This window comes from Ylistrum balloti, unplaced genomic scaffold (genome assembly GCF_031769215.1).
Source record: "Ylistrum balloti isolate Yb309-2 unplaced genomic scaffold, AGI_CSIRO_Ybal_v1 Utg370594, whole genome shotgun sequence".
In the NCBI taxonomy this organism is placed as follows: domain Eukaryota; kingdom Metazoa; phylum Mollusca; class Bivalvia; order Pectinida; family Pectinidae; genus Ylistrum; species Ylistrum balloti.
Window position 1 is genome coordinate 142,899 of NW_026782368.1, and position 18,681 is coordinate 161,579.

At 35.0% G+C, this 18,681-nt stretch overlaps 1 protein-coding gene across 1 annotated transcript; it reads left to right on the plus strand.

The window, feature by feature from the left end:
* The first annotated feature begins 461 nt into the window (after positions 1-461).
* Positions 462-14,737, plus strand: LOC132556863 (LHFPL tetraspan subfamily member 7 protein-like). Its single transcript, XM_060221304.1, has 2 exons — positions 462-856; positions 14,511-14,737. The coding sequence occupies exons 1-2, from the start codon at positions 481-483 to the stop codon at positions 14,735-14,737; spliced, it is 603 nt and encodes a 200-aa protein (XP_060077287.1). The 5' UTR covers positions 462-480.
* The last annotated feature ends 3,944 nt before the right edge of the window (positions 14,738-18,681 follow it).

The following is an 18,681-nucleotide window of genomic DNA, read 5'->3' on the forward strand; positions in this document are numbered from 1 at the left end:
ACGACGCCTAATAAGAATAACTGGATTCATTGCTGGACATTGGTCAAGAGCGGAATGGTCATTGTGATTTGTCGACTGTGATTGGAGGATAACGATTTGGATTTTCTATATATAGAGACGGGGAATTATTCTCTGGATATTTCGTCGTTAGATTGTCCTCTCAGCTGTATTATTTGTAAGTGTAAAGTTCAATTTGAAGTAAATTGTTCAATATTGTTGTGATCTGAACTCTTCCTGGAATTTTTTAAGTTTTTTAATAGGTAGTTTTGTTTCATACTCCCGAGTTATGGTAAAAATACCACAAAACGATATTTAATCATGGAATGAAAAAGAATTACGACATATATGAAAGCCGAATTTTTATTTATTTGTTGCCATGGCAATGAGTATAGCAATGAAAATAGCTTTATGAATATTGGAAACTAAGCTTACTACAAAAGATTTTCCATTTTGAAATTGTGAGAATAGAAATGCTGAACGATGATATCTTTCGTGTCCTACATATGGATCTTAATAACGGCGCTGGTAGCCGCAACTTGTGCTTTCAGTCTGCTTCAGCCCTTTTGGATTATACATCCGGACGGCATTCATTCCTTCGGAGTTTACGTGTACTGTAAAGGAGGCGACTTCGGTGATGTGAACGGTCAGTTAACAAAGCAGATGTGTTCTTTTTACGGTGGTCATCTCAGTGTCGTCAACATTCCTTCAGGAGCTTGGCAAGCTACGTTTTTACTATTTTCAACTGGATGTGCCATTTTGCTAGCCAGTCTTGTTATGGGAATGGCGACAATGTTCTTGACGATTCGATGGCTTCAGAAGTTGTCTAATACAATGACGTATTTACAGACATCCGCAGGTAATATATGTCTTCAGCTTATGTTGTTTCCTATTTTCTAAATTTTATCTTTCTAATACATTTTTTCCATAATCTCAATAAATATCAAAGTTATTTTCATTTAATTGATCCGCTTGAATAATAACGTTTATCTTAAACGTGATTACCTTAAACACCGGGATTGTTTCTTCATGCATCAGTGGCTGTCCAAAACAGTGTTTCAAGTTTTAGCCATGTCATTTCTTCGTCATTAGAATTAAGAATTATATTAATTATTTACTTTATAATCTTACGGCGAAAATTTGACCTTGGAGGATAACAATAATGATATTTATATAAAATTAAATTGACTCCGACGGCCTAGCATGACGTTGTACATCCTTTTTCGTCAAACGTTTACCCTCTATAACAAGATCCAATGGAAATCGATATTTAGGTCTCCGGACAAAGTTATGGTCCAAACCTCTATTTTAGAGAATCTCTATAACACCATTCTACCTCTATACTACCGTTCTATTTAAGGATCGCAGCTAGCAGTAGTGCCTTTTATGTACAAGTTATATTAAATCTCGGAAATAATAGCAATGCTCTCGGTAAACTTTAGGAACGTTATTCTAGATGTCGGACAGAGCAAATGTTAAATGTATCCCAGTGCTTGTACTGCCGATAGCTAATCAATCAAAAGTGAGGGTAGAATAGGATAAGTCCAAGCAAGGTTTAGCGTGTAGATGAAGATAGATGATACACCGTTAGCAATGAAAGAGATATATATATTCAACCGATCCCTCCACATGAAAGTTTATCTATTTAGTCCAGTAAACAAAATGGCCTAAAACCTGTTCTGGTGTCTATATAAATGTATACATTATGTTTTGTTTAATTGAAATCCAAATTCCCATTCGTGAGGAAATATCGATTGTAGGAAATGTCTACATTACAGATTGATTGATTGTAAGTTGACTCGTTCATGTACATACGTCACGTCAAGATGTTCTCAAAACGTCCACGCTGACCTACTTAACAGTACGGCTAAACTTCTATTACTTCCAGTGGCACCTATTGGTGACAAAACAGTTCTAATAGTAATTATTTAATTCAGTTCTATCTATTGGAGTGTGACATGTACGTACAACATTGTATTAACATATTATACAGTACCAATATATTAACAGGCCACTTAAACACAAATTCGTCATTTCATTATGTTTCTAAATTTTATCTCGTGTGTAACAATAATATCAAGAAAAAATATCACAGTTTCCAGTGAACATAAACATGTTATCTAAATACTATGCTAAGAAAGTCCGTCTCAAACCATTAAAGTATTCCACACGTAGCAATCGAAAAGAAAATTGAAAAAAGATAAATATCTCCAATGTTTTATAGCACAAATTCAAAATATGTCATAGTTTTTTCTGATTTTCGTTTCTATATGGAGTCTATACATCTCTATTTAGAAAGTAATTAACGATAGATCACTGCGTGTCAAATAGCGCCTAGAAACCAAAACTACCGTGGTGTAGTGTTGGAAGATTTACAGTTAAATGATGTCGGGATCTTATCGTCAAGTTTATGTTATATCTGAACAGTTTTCATTATAAACGCAATTTTGTTTAAATCTACACACGGACCCTGTATTAGGGAAGGATGCTTGATTCCTCTGCTACAGCGGAATATTTCGCATGAGATTCTCTTTACGCCAATAAAAACGTATTAATTGGTTTCCTCTGATAACGTTAAACGCTACATGTGCTATGGAAACAAAATCACAGCCAATGACAACAAGTCTACCCCACCACCTATATGTAATGATGTTGTGATATCCCTTTATACACTTACAGAACATCTGGAGCAGTGGTTTGTATCAAATATTTCTGATATCCACTAATATGATACCGATATATGTTTTAGTTCCTTCGTTGCTCTTCGCTACCAATTATGATAAGATTCAAGTTCCAAACTAGAATTCCGTACCAGTAAGTTGCATGCACAGTGATAAGGTACGCACGTGCTGTTTTACACTAAATCATGTAGCAGATTTTGCCGTAATGTTTTCATTCTTCGGAACGTACGAGTCGTATAAACCTACAGCTAGCCACACAGACCGACAAGAGATTATATTCTTAGCAAGCACATTCAAGCTGAAATGACATTATACTTGAAGTAATTTACGATTTCTACCTTTAAACAAAAACACAAGTGTGCCGTTTTCTTTAGAGTTAAAGTGTTTGTTTTTACTATTGATTTCAACTTTAACATATGCACATAAAGGTTAGAAGGCCATTCCTTGAAGTTTAGCAGTCTTGCGATCAAACGACACGGAGTTATCGGAAATCACATCCATCTGGCATTAACGGCGTCCTGTTTTATTTTACAAACATGACATTATCAGCATATAAAGACGTAAGAAACCCCACTAATGAGAGATTTTGTGCATATTTTGTAAATGTCACGTCAGTTCATATACAAAATTAATGTACTCTATACTTCATGTTATATCTCGTGTAAGCACATATACACGTGTTCATCGCTTCCAAATGACGTTTTGTAAAAATGAAAAGCCGAAAGAGGTAATATTCGGAATTTTGTGGCACTGTTGTTTTGTCCAATCAAGTTCCAGTCAGGTGTATCAATTGAGAAATCGATTTTTAAATATAGAAAAATAAATAAAATCAGATTTAAGCTTACAACTTTGTACCACTGTATTACATACCCAATTAGATATGATATTGTACACGACCGGAACACGTGTTTCAACTGACCGGCCTCTTTATCATCGATCCAATACGACGAAGGATAAAATGACATCCCTGATATTATCACCGGTTTGTTTATAGAAGAGATGCCTTTATTCCGTTCCTTAAATCATTCTGTCTGTCATTATTGTTCGTTTTCGTATTTACAGAAATCCATTGAACAGTAAAGAGAGTTTATGACTAAAGTCCCGAATAATGTATATAAAACAGTAAATATTGAATTACATGAAAACCAATAATATACAAAGACATGTTGTTATACCTTAATTCCTGTCACATTTGACGTCATACGAAGACGCGTGCGAGATCTTTTTATAGGTTCGTATTTATATTACTTTACTATGTTTAGTTCGTTGTTTACGATGAAGTGAGTCTAAATAGTTTTTTTTCTGTCAGAAAGCAAGACATTGTTATCACTAGTCTTTTGTGATGAGCCGTAACAGAGACGCCCAACCGCCGTGGATGTACATACAGAGTTGGAAGAGTTTCCAGAAAACTTGTTTCGCATAAACGAATTAAGCTTATATTACACTTTAACCAAAGATTCGAGGATTTTTTTTTCAGAAAGTATTACAGAATAATATAAGGTTAAAAGCTGGGTCAACTTAAACAGCAAAATTTTTATCCTTAGTCCTGGATCCGTTTACGAGTTTGTCAGGCTTCCTTCCGCAACTATTTCCGACAGTGTTCTTCGATAAAATTCCTAGTGGGCAAACTAATTAAATAACCAGGTTTAATGCGGATTTGATAGAAATGATAAATGCATTCTATGCTAAATCGACAAGTAACAGTTCAATTTTGATAGTTTGAAGCCCTTTAAGGGACACGGTAACCCGTATGTGGTCTCCTATTAAAGGGTAAATGATGAAGCGACCCGTATAATACCAGTCCCCTTGGGTGCTGGGAGCATCAATCTGCATTTTCCTATCTGTCCCAGCTTCACATTCTTTTGGAAATTAAACTAGAATGATTACATTAGGAATGATATAAATGGAATAACAATGATGAAGAAAAGGGAGGATGATGTTGAAAATTGATCAATCACAATTCTTCATGTTTTGTCAGTTTCGTTTGTGGAAGTTTATTTGAAATCGACATTATTTACGGGAGGTGAATCGACCGACAATTTCGAGTAGACGGTTAACTAGGCACACGTAATTAAAACCTGATAAATACTCCCCTAGATTATGTTTACACATACTTAAAGTCTTTATATGGTTGTTCATATGTGTTATACTGCTATACTGACATTGAGGTATGTTTTACCGATGAGTATCGACGACACTGTTGTGTGTTTTGTCTATGTGTATTGTCAGTGTTGTGTGTTTTGTCTTTGCGTTATGTCAGTGTTGTGTGTTTTGTCTATGTGTATTGTCAGTGTTGTGTGTTTTGTCTATGTATATTGTCAGTGTTGTGTGTTTTGTCTGTGAGTATTGTCAGTGTTGTGTGTTTTGTCAATGTGTAGCGATACTGTTGTATGTTTTGTCCATATATTGAAACAGTTGTGTGTTTTGTCTATGTGTATTGTCTGTGTTGTGTGTTTTGTCTATGTATATTGTCAGTGTTGTGTGTTTTGTCTGTGAGTATTGTCAGTGTTGTGTGTTTTGTCAATGTGTAGCGATACTGTTGTATGTTTTGTCCATATATTGAAACAGTTGTGTGTTTTGTCTATGTGTATTGTCTGTGTTGTGTGTTTTGTCTATGTGTATTGTCAGTGTTGTGTGTTTTGTCTGTGTGTATTGTCAGTGTTGTGTGCTTTGTCTATGTGTATTGTCAGTGTTGTGTGTTTTGTCTTTGTGTAATGTCAGTGTTGTGTGTTTTGTCTTTGCGTTATGTCAGTGTTGTGTGTTTTGTCTATGTGTATTGTCAGTGTTGTGTGTTTTGTCTATGTATATTGTCAGTGTTGTGTGTTTTGTCTGTGAGTATTGTCAGTGTTGTGTGTTTTGTCAATGTGTAGCGATACTGTTGTATGTTTTGTCCATATATTGAAACAGTTGTGTGTTTTGTCTATGTGTATTGTCTGTGTTGTGTGTTTTGTCTATGTGTATTGTCAGTGTTGTGTGTTTTGTCTGTGTGTATTGTCAGTGTTGTGTGCTTTGTCTATGTGTATTGTCAGTGTTGTGTGTTTTGTCTTGTGTAATGTCAGTGTTGTGTGTTTTGTCTTTGTGTTATGTCAGTGTTGTGTGTTTTGTCTATGTGTATTGTCAGTGTTGTGTGTTTTGTCTATGTATATTGTCAGTGTTGTGTGTTTTGTCTGTGAGTATTGTCAGTGTTGTGTGTTTTGGCAATGTGTAGCGATACTGTTGTATGTTTTGTCCATATATTGAAACAGTTGTGTGTTTTGTCTATGTGTATTGTCTGTGTTGTGTGTTTTGTCTATGTGTATTGTCAGTGTTGTGTGTTTTGTCTGTGTGTATTGTCAGTGTTGTGTGTTTTGTCTTTGTGTATTGTCAGTGTTGTGTATTTTGTCTATGTGTATTGACAGTGTTGTGTGTTTTGTCTATGTGTATTGTCAGTGTTGTGTGTTTTGTCTTTGTGTATTGTCTGTGTTGTGTGTTTTGTCTATGTGTATTGTCAGTGTTGTGTGTTTTGTCTTTGTGTATTGTCAATGTTGTATAGTTTGTCTATATGTATTGTCAGTGTTGTGTGTTTTGTCTATGTGTATTGTCAGTGTTGTGTGTTTTGTCTATGTATATTGTCAGTGTTGTGTGTTTTTTTGTGAGTATTGTCAGTGTTGTGTGTTTTGTCAATGTGTAGAGATACTGTTGTATGTTTTGTCCATATATTGAAACAGTTGTGTGTTTTGTCTATGTGTATTGTCAGTGTTGTATAGTTTGTCTACATGTATTGTCAGTGTTGTATAGTTTGTCTATGTGTATTGTCAGTGTTGTGTGTTTTGTTTTTGTGTATTGTCAGTGTTGTGTGTTTTGTCTTTGTGTATTGTCTGTGTTGTGTGTTTTGTATATGTGTATTGTCAGTGTTGTGTATTTTGTCTATGTGTATTGATACTGTTGTATGTTTTGTCCATATATTGAAACAGTTGTGTATTTTGTCTATGTGTATTATCAGTGTTGTATAGTTTGTCTATATGTATTGTCAGTGTTGTGTGTTTTGTCTATGTGTATTGTCAGTGTTGTATGTTTTGTCTATGTGTATTGTCAGTGTTGTATGTTTTGTCCATATATTGAAACAGTTGTGTGTTTTGTCTATGTGTATTGACACTGTTGTGTGTTTTGTCTGTGTGTATTAACACTGTTGTATATTTAATCTATTTGTACAGGTATACCAACACAAACATCAAATAAGCCTTGCAGTAATAAATGCTTATGAGCCTAGGTCAGATTTATTTTATGAAGAACACGTTTCCAATATCAATGAATCCACAATGACAGAAATAGAAAACATCAAATAACTCATACAGATCGAGCTACATTAGCTGTCTAATTAAGTATACGAACATCTAAATACACAGGGAAGATTAAAAAAAAAACAGAAAATGTTGACGCCCTTCGACACCTTAATTTTTGCTTTTAATGCGGTTGATATGTCACTGGATAAATTGTGGACGTCATTCCGGTATGTATGACATCCGTGTTACCATGGAAACACTTAGAAGTAATTACTTTGTATCAATTTAACAAGACCTTCCCGCGTGTCATATAATGAAACACCGTTAATTACAGGTAAATACCGCGACCTTTAAGTCTTAAGTGACAATTTATTGTGTAAAATTTGTATCAATTACAAGATGCTTGTATCGTTTCAATAAAACCTAGAAATAACATTTAAATTACGAGTAAAGGAAGCTGTGAAAAGGTCACCCCTCAGTTTTATATGTAGTAATACTATTAATTTAACAATTTTGATGAGAAAAAGTAGTAGTCTTGGCCTTGTAAACTGCATTAAGATGAATACTATAGTGCTGCATAGAAGCCTACATACTCAGCGTCTGACGCCTCGTTTTGTGTTATAGATTCCGTCGTGTATCATATCAAGGATTGAAATGCTCATTTGATAAATATTTACGTGGATGACAATGATGAGTATTTTGAATACCAGATTCAAACACGCGAGGGTGTATATCATGCTCGGTACCTTTGTCAATGTTGATGGATGGTCGGGTGGCGCAGTGGTAACGCACTTGCTTTTCATCTAGCCGACCGGGTTCGATTCCCACAATAAGGCCCCTCGCGCGCTTACATCCGGGCCAACAAGAGTGATTAGTATAAGTTGACATAACTTGTTTCGCAATTGTTGTAAATAAATGTTGTAAATATATATATATATATATTATGCTGACGTCGGTAGTTGAGGAAAGACCGGCTTGTCTGCATTGGTGCAGTTTTCGTGTCGAACTTGTTCAGCAGGCAATGACTATGGACATCGGAAGTCGACAGAAAACATAACTGTCCACAATGATACTGTTTTCGTGTCAAACTCATCTACCAAGTAATCTTCTGTGTGTATATATATTTCTCTACAAAATCCGGTTGAAGGAGAAGCTGTTAATGTAGATGTCCAATTTCCCATGTTGTTTGGTAGTTATAATCCGATAATTTGGAGTGAATGACTCAACATCCCCCTCCTTTGCCCACGTAGTCCCTCTCAATTTCTCAATATTTGTTTCCATATATATCATGATAATATCTGTTATACCTATTATGACGTGTACCGATTCCTACCAACAAAAAGACAGAATATTGCTTTGATCCGTGAACATGTGAAGTGTTTCTTCTTTGATATACTTTGTAGCTTTGTAACCAGAACAAAACGATCAAGCTCCAATTCAAGTTGCTCGCCAGGGGTTAAGCTTGCACTCATCAACCTAGGGTCAGCTTCAGTCTATTTCTAAAGTTACAGTTTTAATGTACTTTGTCTAAGTAATTTCCATGTCCATTTCATTTTTAAATGGAGAAAAGGTTAGAATTAACTAGATTATAAAACTGACAATTTGATTACAAGATGACATGAGGTTACCGTTTTAGTACCAAGTGTTTGTTGTTATATATATTTAATACGTTAACACACACTTTTATAACAGGATATATGATATTAATGTTTCATTATACTAAGCAAGATCCCTTCTTACGTAAAAAACCTCACACTAGCGCCTTGGAACTTTAGATGATCGCATCGCAATGATTGAATTTCTAATGTACTCGGTTTCCCAAAATCCGATTTACATGACCTATTCTACTTATAATGTTTGTAACAGTGTCACGTACGGTCTTCCCTCGAGACAAGATTGGAGTGGTTCACAGACGAAAGGAAATGTCAACTGCAGAATCTGACAATTACGGAAGTGATTCTTTATCACATACGTGTCACCATTTACGATACTGCTCGCCGGAAGTTGCTATTTTTGAAAACATACTGTTAAGTCCAGACAAACGCCGTATAATTCAGCTGGCAAAATAAAAGGAAACTACCGTAAAATGTTATCTTACTGTACACTTAACTCGTCCAAAATTGTAAGAAAATCAATATATATTATACCAGAAAGAGACAGAACGTAAGAAAAGGCAAAACAGGTAATTCAAGAATATCATATTGGAACATTTTCAGTATTAATTCCGGAAGAACAGTTTGTAATTAATAAACAAATGAACAAAGCAATTGAATGAAATTAAATGTCGATAACATTTTGAAGTCTTTTTCTCTATAACAGATATTTCCGGTATCCATGACGCCCACGTTGCTATTGTTTTTACGGTAAAGGCAGTTCTTATGTTTTGAATTTTACTATTATGAACTTTATTCTTTTTACAATCATTACTACACAAGTTGTATTAATCCAGGAGGAAGCCGGAGTACTTGTGTGGGGGGGGGGGGGGGGGGGGGGGGGGGCATCATGGTACATTGTATTTCCACTAGTCTCGATAAATGGGTTAACATTAACATTTAATAGAATTGGAACTATGACAGATATGTATCCTGTAAACAGCGTGGCGTTGATACTTAACCGTTACATGAGGTTAATTGCAAAATTTTAAAGCCTTTTTATACTAACATAACGTTTATGTCTGGATCATGTAAGATTAGGATGTCCATTTTTTTCTTAAAAAGTATTCTGTTTGCACCTTTACAAGTAAAAACCATACCGTCATAAGCTTATACGCGTAGTAATAAATGTGTTTTTAAATCAGATTTGATCCACGTCCTGTGTGGAGTATACATGAGAGGTAAAAGCGAGTATCACGCTAAGGCGTTTCAACACATCATCCTTGCAGAAGCAGGCTGGCTGTCTCGTTCTCAGCTTGTGTGTAATCGCCAGGAATGTTGAATGTTTGTGTACGTAATAATTCAGTAATGAAAAAAGTCAATGTGAGTATCCCACACTCATAAACCATAAGCCTTAATTTTTATACTTCAATTGCCGCTGGCAGACTGTACACACACACGTGGCCATGACGGCCAATACTTGTCAAGTATTTGTTGAATCCTTCTGGCTAGCGATATTTAGTTACATCCCTTAGTAGATAATTCACTACTGTTTTCTTAATCAAACGGTTTGATTATAACATTTATTTTTTTAAATGCTATAATATCTAAAATGTCTCCATACATACGGACCCCAGGAGACAAATTTGAACACAGATTTGAAACTAACAGCTACATAATTTGAATGGGTAAAATGTTCATTTTGAAAAAAGAAATCCGTTTTCGTTTTATTTTTTCGTTTTTTTTTTTTTTTTTTTTTTTGTAATAGTTGGTTATAATTAATACTTTAAATAAGACCTAAGTACACAGCGTTTCTTTTACAGAACACTGTGAATACCTAGACCAAACATAAAGCACGAATGTTTTGCTTAGCCTAATTACAGAACGACACGATGTCTCAATTTGGCACCGGAAGTGCATTCCCCTTAAGATATCATAATAACAGGAATTGTGTTTTTAGGATGTGCGTCTGTCCGCGCCAGGGATCTTTGGGGATTTTTTGGGTGAGGTAAAGAGGATGATAAAAGTTTGTTGGGAGGGAACATGTCGACAGAAGTAACCTAATTGCTATATCCGATTACGTCACTTTTACTTCAGCAGAACACATCTTCCCTGATTTTGTTTGACTTTCTTCTGACGAGGCACATTTCAAAGAAGTTATTCTAAACATACTTCATTGTTAATGCAACTTCTTAAATCATCTGAGATAAGTTGGATAAATTATTATTTCAATTGGCATTTGCTTGAAATTAATTGTTGTCTTTTCAAAAATCTTATTTGATATATAGCGTATAATCACTGCTGCTATATTTAACTGTACAATCTAACTATTTATCTCTGTGCTCTGCACCACTACAGCAAATCCCAGTATTTAGTAAGTCGTTGTGATATACACGATAAAGCTGGAAATCATCCCCAATTAAGATTCCATCGACATTTAGTTAACAATGGTTTTTAAATGTTTTTATCGATGCAAATTTCATCATGGTACATGTATGTCCTATCATGCAGTGCAAATAAAATTTACGTCACACAGATAGTACGATACTAATCTTTGCGGTAGAAGCTTTGCTAGTGTTTATTGGTATTAATACTTATAATGTTACAACCATCAAACATGTTTTCTTGCTTTTAGTTAATATCATAGCAAAACCAATAATAATACAATTTTGAATGTTAGTTCTTAATTCATGTCTCTAATGTTCCATTCAGAAATCTATAGACAATAACTAAGACCATGTGCCTATCCTTATGTTAACTTACCAGTACAATATAATGTTTCTAATTGTATTATTATCAATACAAAGGCCAATATATGTGAAATTGTTTATCACGAATTTTATACACTATGAGAACAATAAAACGTGATTCTATTCATTGTTTATTAATACTATATATATATATATATATACAGCTTTTTGTGGAATCTGATAAAACAAACCCCCGGTGAGGCAGCTCATTTTCGTTTTAATTTGTGCATGTACTTCTGCATGTAATTGAAATATTTAGAGAAATCACACATGAACACAGACTATTTTTATTCATCAACATTTTTATCATTTTTGTATACTATTACAAAGCTCTGTAGGAAATGACGCCAAACTAATTCCACTGTAATTAAACTTGAGACTTAGTAAAGTGGCAGATTAATATCGCTGGCTGTATGAATAAAGTTAAAAAGCTATGTCGCACTTGTCTTTCAAGCAGTATTTCTCGATGGGTGTCCGTTTCAGCACGATTGTCTGAGTAGAGTAAGTTCACAGAATCGTCATAATCTTTCTTCTATTCTTTCATGATCCATCTCAATCATCCTTCCACCATTTCTAGATCTCTCGTCCTCCGCGCACTTGGTACGACCTAGCTTCCATCATTTTCTGGTCTCCTGTCCTTATCTACCAACAACTTCCAGGTCCGCCCTACTTTCCACCATCTCAAGGTCTCCTGTCCCCTAACTACCAACAACTTCAAGATTCGCCCTACTTTCAACCATTTCAAGGTCTAATGTCCCTTATCTACCAACAACTTCCAGGTCCGCCCTACCTTCAACTATTTCAAAGTCTCCTGTCCCCTATCTACCACCAACTTCTAGGCCCACCCTATCTTCCACCATTCCCAGGTCTCCCGTCCCTAATCTACTACCAAGGAATCCCTACCTCTACCTACACGTAGCAACAACATCCTACCTTCAGCTCTTTCCAGTACTCACTCTTTCTCTTTATCAATTATTTCCATCATACTCTTCATCCCATTTCAACTTCTTACTTCCTCTTCCTTTTAATAGATTCCATGCCCATATTATCATTTCATATTCATTATTCTCATTCCCCAAACCATTCTCGTGTAATAGTTTCCAAATTGGTTTAATATTCCTTATTCTGATTTCTCAACCCATTGGTCAGTTAATCTTCCAATCCGCGGTCCTGGACCAGTCTATGTTAATGGAAAATGTGATGTTCCAAGAAACTATTGTGTTTACTGTGCGACCTGACATTTGCCATCCTTCTGAGACTGGAGACAATTCCATCTCCATTCCTGGAGCAGTCACCTTATACACAGTTTGTATAAAAGGACTGAAATAAATCACATCTACAACACTTTATTGACTACACTTACATGACGTGTGAAGTAAACCAAACACCCAGAGGGGGGACCTTACATGACAAACATATGGATCGTACCACTAAATATACACAAATCGATTGGTATGTATATGAAAGTCACATCTTACTATTCTTTATTAATCAGAGAAATGGATGGCTATATATAGATTATACAAAAGACACGTGTGAATAGCACCTTTTAATACAAATCTATATGCACATCAATGGGCATATGTTTTGTAATCTTAATCCTGGTTGTTACTACCCAATATAGTTTAAATCACGAAGGATGAACACACCGTATACCTTGTGACGTTACAATAGAAACATAATTGTATGAAATTAACACTACCAGTACAGGCTGAAAAGCTCTGTATAAGTCCTCTTAGAGACTTAGACAATGTTTCCATGAATATTCTTTATACATATGTTATTCAAACGATATGATTTGTTCAAGACGGCCACGGAGAATGTTTATTGTTGTTGTGATTACAGAAAACGTTGTAAAAACAAATTAACAGCATCATTTAATGCAAATTTAGATAAGATAGGGTAGAGCCAAACGTTGAATTAAACTGCATCATACAAGCGTTTTGTCAGTGCTGCTAAGGGACTAGATGTTTAAACTGAGAGTCGATTGGAAATTCAAAATGGTCAAAAGACATCACAATCTAGATGGGAAGGTTCACAAGCCCATATAATTCAATGAATTTGTAAATTTCATATTTCTGATACGAACTTCGGTACATTTCGAATGAATTAAAACGTGACATACAGGTTACGGCATGAAGCAGATGATCATATACATATACTTAGATCTATGTGACTGATATGTTCATTGTCCATAATATGTAAGGTTACCAGTATCAATTGACGGAGTACCTTTGTTTTATAAATGGGTGACACTTTCTGTCTGTTTTTGACAATAACGGGAACAAATCATTTACGTCTGAGTTTGGAATATTATGACAAGGATATAAAAATCAGTAGTGATTATGACTGTTTTTATATTTTTTTTAAATAAAAAACAAATTGTGAACAAATTAATGGCTTTACTAAGGATTTAAGAGGTAAATTATCATCTGCACGTTTTCGTTTGTATTTGTTTCAAATGATGACATAACCTCATTAGGAAGTAATGACACGTTACTGAACTCTTTGACATCAGACCTGTTAGCCGTGTTTGTATCGGTATTTCACTGTTGGGAATATTGCCAGATTATCAATTTAACTAGCTCGGTTAGAAATTTAAAAAGAGATATTGCTAAGTTTCCTGGCCATAAGTGTGTTATCCGGCGATGGAATCTCCATATACAATAGAATTAAAAAGCGTTGATACGAGGTAGACGGCGTTGCCATTTATAATGATATCTTTGACCTTTAATTTGCTGTACACCAAGACCTTAGGGTAGTGTTTTTATCACCATCTCAGTAATTTCCGCCATATTTTACAGAACTAGCGCCTGAAACCTGCATTAATTGTGAATATAATTCTCTCCAGGGATTACACTTTGACAATGAATTATCTAACCGTGGGTTGTTTTCCTCGAAATTGGGTATTCTTTATTACGATGTACATCAAGCGTACTAGTGTTTTATTGCTGATGGCGAACTATCCCTACATAAATAAATGTTGGGTAATACACTTTAAATATCTCCTGAGTCTTCAGTAGGCAGATGATCATGAACCTTTTAAAACGTTTTTGTCCTTCAAGATTACTTCTTCCAAATGAATCATTCTAATTCGTTTTCTCGTCAGCCTTCGTCATCTATACAATTTCCACTAGATATTTTCATATTTGTATTTTTTTCCTTCTCCTATCATTTAAAAATAATTTAACATATATCATATGATTTTTTTTCTCTTTTCTATTGCAGTTCTCATACTGACATCAGCATTATTGACCTACCCCTTAGGGATGAACTCACCTTTCTTTCATTATTACTGCGGACCTAGAGCGGAAGTATACAATGCTGGACAGTGCAGTATGGGATGGAGCTACATGCTGGCTATGATGGGAACAGCGTTATCCATTTTTTGTCCTATTTTGTGGAATTTACGTGATTTTAAATCAGAACAAGATGATTATCCTTTTAATTTATGATAGAAAATTTCTCTCTTGTTTATTCTTTTTATTCATATGAATAAATTTTCCATATTTTCTTATTTATTTATAAACAATACATCAAGTGTTGATTCTTTGAATGAAGTTGAAGATATATGTTGGGTTGAATATTTGATGAGATATTCCCATAAAATATAGTGTTCATGTATTTCAATTGGTTCGTTTTTTTTTTAATTTTGATTTACTAGTTGAAATATCCTTTGATATCTTTATCTCTCGTTTCAAACAATGGCCAAACGTGTGTTGGCTCCGAAATGGAAATATTTCTTTTTATAAAAAAAAATCCCTGTCTGGTCGGTTATGATGTTGGGAACTTCTCACCTGACTGCATCTGCTTATGTGCTTATCTCTGTACAGAAATACTTATGCTGGACTTAACACGCGTTTAGAACTAATAAGTTCATTGCACTAGGACAGGACCGACATTTCACATTTACCTGTATATAAAATAATCTCAGGTAATGAATTAGTATTTTTACCAGGACAAGGAGGTAAGGTGTATTTACAAACTATATAACAAGTATTTTTACCAAGACAGGGAGGTGAGGTGTATTTACAAACTATATGATAAATATGTTCAGCAGGACAGGGAGGTGAGGTGTAGTTACATACCAAATAATAAGCTAAACTGAACATACGTGACAAGTTTGTCTTCATCAATTAGCATTTATTATTATAAACGACCAGTTAATGATTAGAAAAAATTGCATAAATTATTTTGGATGTTTAATGTTCCAAATATCACAAATTCGGATATGAATAGAAGATGGATAGACTAACAACCCATGGTTGGAGTTTGCAGATGCAGCAGATGCAGATTGATGAATACCACAGAAAACGTGTGTGATCAACGTCATGAAAACTCTTGTATTTCATTGTGAGATAAAATTAAGACACCGGGTTTCGAGAGATGCATGTTAATGACGATGGATTAGTCTTATGACTGAAATATGATTATCACATTGGGGAATATTCTATTTGGTTACGCGATGTGCTGGGTTTTTCGATGCTCATCTGTATGACTTTCTGGTGTCATCCTGGTTTTCTATGGGAACGCGCCACCAATGACGCTACTTATTTGTATTGACTAAGATACACATGCTGTGTGCTGTTCATGAAGTACAAGACGTTTACCCTTCCAGTACACTTTGTATTATTCTCCCCGTATTTCGCCATATTTATTTATTTATATTTTGCCTCTTACTACACACGGAGACGCTTTAAAAACGAAAAAATAGAAACAATTATTCTACAAGGGGGAGCGTCTTCTGCTTTATCGATATTACATGTCCAAATGAGGACTGTGTAAATAAAAAAATAGAAAAATAGAATAAAAATAGGAAATCCCATTTTTATTGAGATTTGAACTGATATTACTTAAGGCATATTGATCTTATCTGTTCAAGTCAGAGTTACATACTGTCATATCAAAGGAAACATGACTGGTATATCATCAAACCATATAATTGGTACAAACATATCCATACAAACTTCTGAGAGACCTGTATTGGTACGGCGGAACGGGCTCGGTGGTTTATTAAAGTGTACTTCTGAATTATCATGCCTCTGATATTGCATCAAAATCGAGACGGGAAGGTGCATGTCTAATGGACCTCCCTGTCTACATTTTAACTTTTCTTTCGATCACATTGGATTTTCCTCAGTCGCATCCTAGGCTTCAAAATTAAGGCCATTAGCATCACTGACGAGTCCTAAAAGGGCGAAACATCTGTATGATACAGTTTAATTCATTGTTTGGTATCTAACTCTAAATTTGCATTAAAAGGTGCTATTCACTTGCGTGTCTAATGTACATTTTTCTAGATAGCCGTTGGTAGACACTGCTTGTGGACTCTTAAGTCCTCGAGGTTTATCCTAACCTGCACACCACGTCTTAATTCATTCGAATAGTGGCACGGTCCAGAATATACACATTTACTTTACGTTGTCTTAAAATTATCTGACACATGAAAATTACGAAATTTATTAAAATCATGGGGCTGGGGCACCTCCAAGTCTAGATTTTGACTTTTCTTTAGATCACATTGGAATTCCTCAGTCGCCTCGTAGGCTTCAAAGTTTAGGCCTTCAGCATAACTGACGAGTCCAAGAAGGACGAAACAGCTGTGATTCATTGTTTGGCTCTACTGTATCTAATTCTAAATCTGTATTAAAAGGTGCTATTCACTTATGTATCTGTTGTACAATCTTCAAGAGCTTCAAATCATTTAAAGTAAATATACTTATTTTAAGGTGTTGTTATCTCATAGTCAATATCTCACGTTTTATTCCCACACTAAGATCACTTCATGAATGTAAATCTGTCAACAGAAATGCTGATATGCTGGTTTATATCTTTCAAACGAAAGTGAATTCGGGTATTCTAATAAATTCGTCATTTCTTCTTGTACTCGAGAAAGCAAAATTTGACACATCGATAAGATTATCTGTCGCGAACAATCTGTAAGGTACCTCTACGCCGAAGCCGGGCACAAAGTAACGTCATAATTTAAATGACGTCATATCTTAAAGTCTTCCGAAATATGATTGATAAGGGAGGTAATTGTCTCGGATCGAAGAATATGGAGGTGAACATGATTTATTAAGTATTTTATGTAATTTTGACACGATTATACCAGAGAAATGTACAAGTCTAGGACTGCCATTCTGTGAGATATTATATTCGGCGTCGTCACAAACGAGATTTGGTTAATAATGTCAGCCTCCAATAGATATTAATCGATCTCGGACACATACATGAACATTAATTTGAGGTAGTAACTTTTATTTCGAGGTGAAAATTACTTCAAAGAACGTCTTAGATATATATATATATGTTGATATGTTTTCATCATTTTATACCGGGCGTTCATATGGTTCAATATTACGTCGCATTTATTTAAGTAGTGTGTATATGCCATAATTTTTAAGGAGGGTAGGGTATCCTCTCACTACTCGGTTTTCTTCAACCAGTTTCACAAATGCTTACAATATCACAATACCATTGCCAGGTTAGTTTTATCTGTGTCATGATGTATAAGATCATTATTTATTTTAATGATTTCAATTATGATTTCTAAGTTTGAACTGGAAAACCTTAAAGGGGAATTAAACAACATCGCCATTTTTAAACTCAAATCGTTTTAGTCCGAAATCTGGTGAAACACTTCCGTTCACTGAAATAACTGAAAATTGTACTGTATTTGCTATTGTACTTATGTGAAACCCCGACGAAGCTGTGAGCTTTTTTGTGTTCCTAGAAGTGTACTTCCTATGGCGGTGAGTATAATTTCATTTAGTACTGTCAGGGTAATTATTTTGAAGGAAAATTATTCAAAGAAATACCTCCAAAAACAGTGTCTGTTGTAACATTTTGATGGATATTGTGTTACGTTCTGAATATATGTTATAAGTGTACTTATTGTCTCTGGCATCGGATGGAGGGTCAATTTTGATGATGACATGTGGTAACAAATTAGCGTAGATGTCATGTCATGTAGTTCATTATTTTCAGCTTGCTTGGTTTATTGAGAAGTGGTTTGCTTTCAAAAACAAAAAAGGAGAGTTATTGATTGCACAGAGCTCGCTATTGTTGACCCTCTCTGCAACAGCAGACACAGACAAATCACAAAAGGGCATGCTTACATATAGCTCCATGTTTATAAAATAGCTGCGTTTTATTATACCTTCTCATCAGGCACCGTCTACAACATACACTTTCTTCTAAGACCACATAGCGGGAAAATCCAACGATTGCAGACGTAAGCGTACTCGTGACCGGGATGACCAGCTGAGCTCAAACGCCTTCACGAACCAGACCAATATAACTTGGGTTAACTGTACCGTCTATGAGTTGGCCTATAAACTCCATGGCCGACAACAACTGCTGTGATTTAAACCGAGTTCTGTCTAGATCAATTGAT